Source organism: Propithecus coquereli, unplaced genomic scaffold, assembly GCF_000956105.1.
Source record: "Propithecus coquereli isolate 6110/MARCELLA unplaced genomic scaffold, Pcoq_1.0 Scaffold128, whole genome shotgun sequence".
Classification (NCBI taxonomy): domain Eukaryota; kingdom Metazoa; phylum Chordata; class Mammalia; order Primates; family Indriidae; genus Propithecus; species Propithecus coquereli.
The window spans coordinates 3,007,441-3,009,728 of NW_012136969.1; the positions used below are offsets into that span (position 1 = coordinate 3,007,441).

Genomic DNA, 2,288 nt, shown 5'->3' on the forward strand with positions numbered 1-2,288 from the left:
TTCTGTGAACCTGAGGTCATTTAAGGAAATGAAAAACATTTTTTTGAAACCCACATAGATGGATGCTTGCCCTAGTGCAGTGCTTGGTTCACAGTGGTTACTCAGATAAGTACTGTCAACTCCTTGGGTATTCAGGTACTATACTGCCAGCTCCTCAGAGGGTCACCTGGGAGTAGGAGACCTAACACACCATTGCAGAGCAGTGAAGCAGAGACAGGCTATGAAATGTCACTAGGACAGTTATCACTAGACTTAGAATCTCCTTGCCTTGGTCTACCGAGTCCTGCTTTGAAATCTAGAAATAGAAAACAATCAGGATTGGGGGATTGATGGAAAAGTGCTCCCTGAGATCTGTTGTGTGATCTAGAGATGTAGGAGACCTTGCTATCTTCACAGAGTCTCTCAGCTATTGAACGACAGAATCAAAAGTAAACTAGGCCTCGTTCCCAGACCCATGTGTTCATCACGCCACTGAGTGAAAAACAGTCATTTGTTTATCTTTACATAAGTGCATTTGTTGTAGCTCTCATTCCCAATGCGAAGAGTAGAAAAATTACATTGCAGTGATTTCCACCCAATTCCATGTGATTGACAGCTTTACTTCACACTAACCTTGAAGCAATTTATTTGGTTTCTGAGAAAGTTTAATTTGATGCTTCCAGAGCAAGACTGACAGTGTTGGAGCAGGAACAAAATGACCACAGGATTCTAGTATTGTTGATTGACTCTGCTTGCTGTGGTAGAATCAAGTCAAATCAGTTTATGTAGAGTTTTAAGTCTAATAAGATTTTGAATCTCTTTAATTCTGTGTACACAAATGCTCCACATATATCATTGTATGAAATTCAAGTTCACTATTATTTTGTAGTTAAAATAGTTTAGACTACATAATGATCACCTGAAATTTATTCTGAGTACTAAAAGAATTAAGATTACTTTTAGTTATTCTTATTTGTTACCCTTAAAAACAGTTTGCTCACTAGAAAAATAATCTAAAATGTTAAGTGAGAAATAGTAAGATTATTACCTTAAGGTCTTGGTAGGCCAAAACAGAAGAATTCTATAGATTTACTTTTGGAAATTATATTAAATCTGGAAATTTTGATTTTTATTTTGGTTTGGGTTACATTTAGGTATATTATTACACAGAATTTTCTTTGGGGATTATTGAACATTTGTGTCTTATAGAACTTTTTGTATATTATGTCTTATTTATTATACTTGTGAATGGGATATTCAACACATTTTAAGGATTTTTCTTTTATTTCCATATGTACCTTTGGATCCAAAAAGCCAAGTGTATATGTGAAACAATTTTTCCTCTTTTGCAGAATTAAACGTGAGGGAGTCTGATGTAAGAGTTTGTGATGAATCATCCTGTAAATATGGAGGAGTCTGTAAAGAAGACGGAGATGGTTTGAAATGTGCATGCCAATTTCAGGTAAGGAAACCAAATTTTGAAAAATTTTATATTCTTCATATTTTATAATTCTTCATTCTTCAAATTAAAAAGCTTAAAATACTTTGAACCCTACAATGAAGTTGGGTTCACAAGCCCACCAGTTCTTTTTTGTCAGATGACGCCTTATGATTTGTACCTTCCATACTACTTGCCTGGAATTAAGAGGACAGATTGGCAATAATAATAGATGTGAAAATGCTTTGAAAAAAAATATTAAAGTTCTATTTAAATGTGAGGTATAATTGTCACTGAAAGGAAAGAAGGTACAGGTTGCAGTAGAGTCTCTCATTTAAAATGTTGGCATCTTTTTCCTTTTCTTCTCCTTCTAGTCTGTCTCTTTCCCTTCCATTCTTATTTGTTGCTGTTTCATCTCTTCAGGCCAAAGAACTTGACTGACTTGGAGCCTCAGGGTAAGTCAAGGTTACAAATGGAGTAGAAAGCAGAACCTCAAACTGAGAGTGTGAATATCTTTGTTTTTCAGATGCTCTTTTAGTTGTGCTTCTATTGTCTAAAAAAGTAAAAGAAGGGAAGTGGAGTGTGTTATTTAATTCTTCCTTTTTGTTTATTTTCTATGATTAAATTATAGTCTGGCTTCAGCATGTTTTTCACAAGACACGGTCTCTGATTCAGGATTTAAGATGAGACATAGAAGGACATAGAATATTTTTTACACATGATTTTGTTCTAAATGTACCCACCATTTTGGATTTTGAGGGGAGGAAAGGTTATAGAAATCAGAAATGAAAGCATAGGAGAGTTAATATTTCAGGTAACCCCATTACCCCAGGCACATTTCTGTGTTATCTCAGGTCATTTTCTCTGCATC

The 2,288-nt window shown here is 34.9% G+C and overlaps 1 protein-coding gene across 1 annotated transcript in view; it reads left to right on the forward strand.

The window, feature by feature from the left end:
• TMEFF1 (transmembrane protein with EGF-like and two follistatin-like domains 1) overlaps positions 1 to 2,288 on the forward strand; it is a 119,528-nt gene that overhangs the window by 46,640 nt on the left and 70,600 nt on the right. The window contains exon 2 of the mRNA XM_012638272.1: positions 1,332 to 1,441. Coding sequence (XP_012493726.1) covers positions 1,332 to 1,441 — 110 coding nt within the window. The remainder of the gene's footprint in view (positions 1 to 1,331; positions 1,442 to 2,288) is intronic.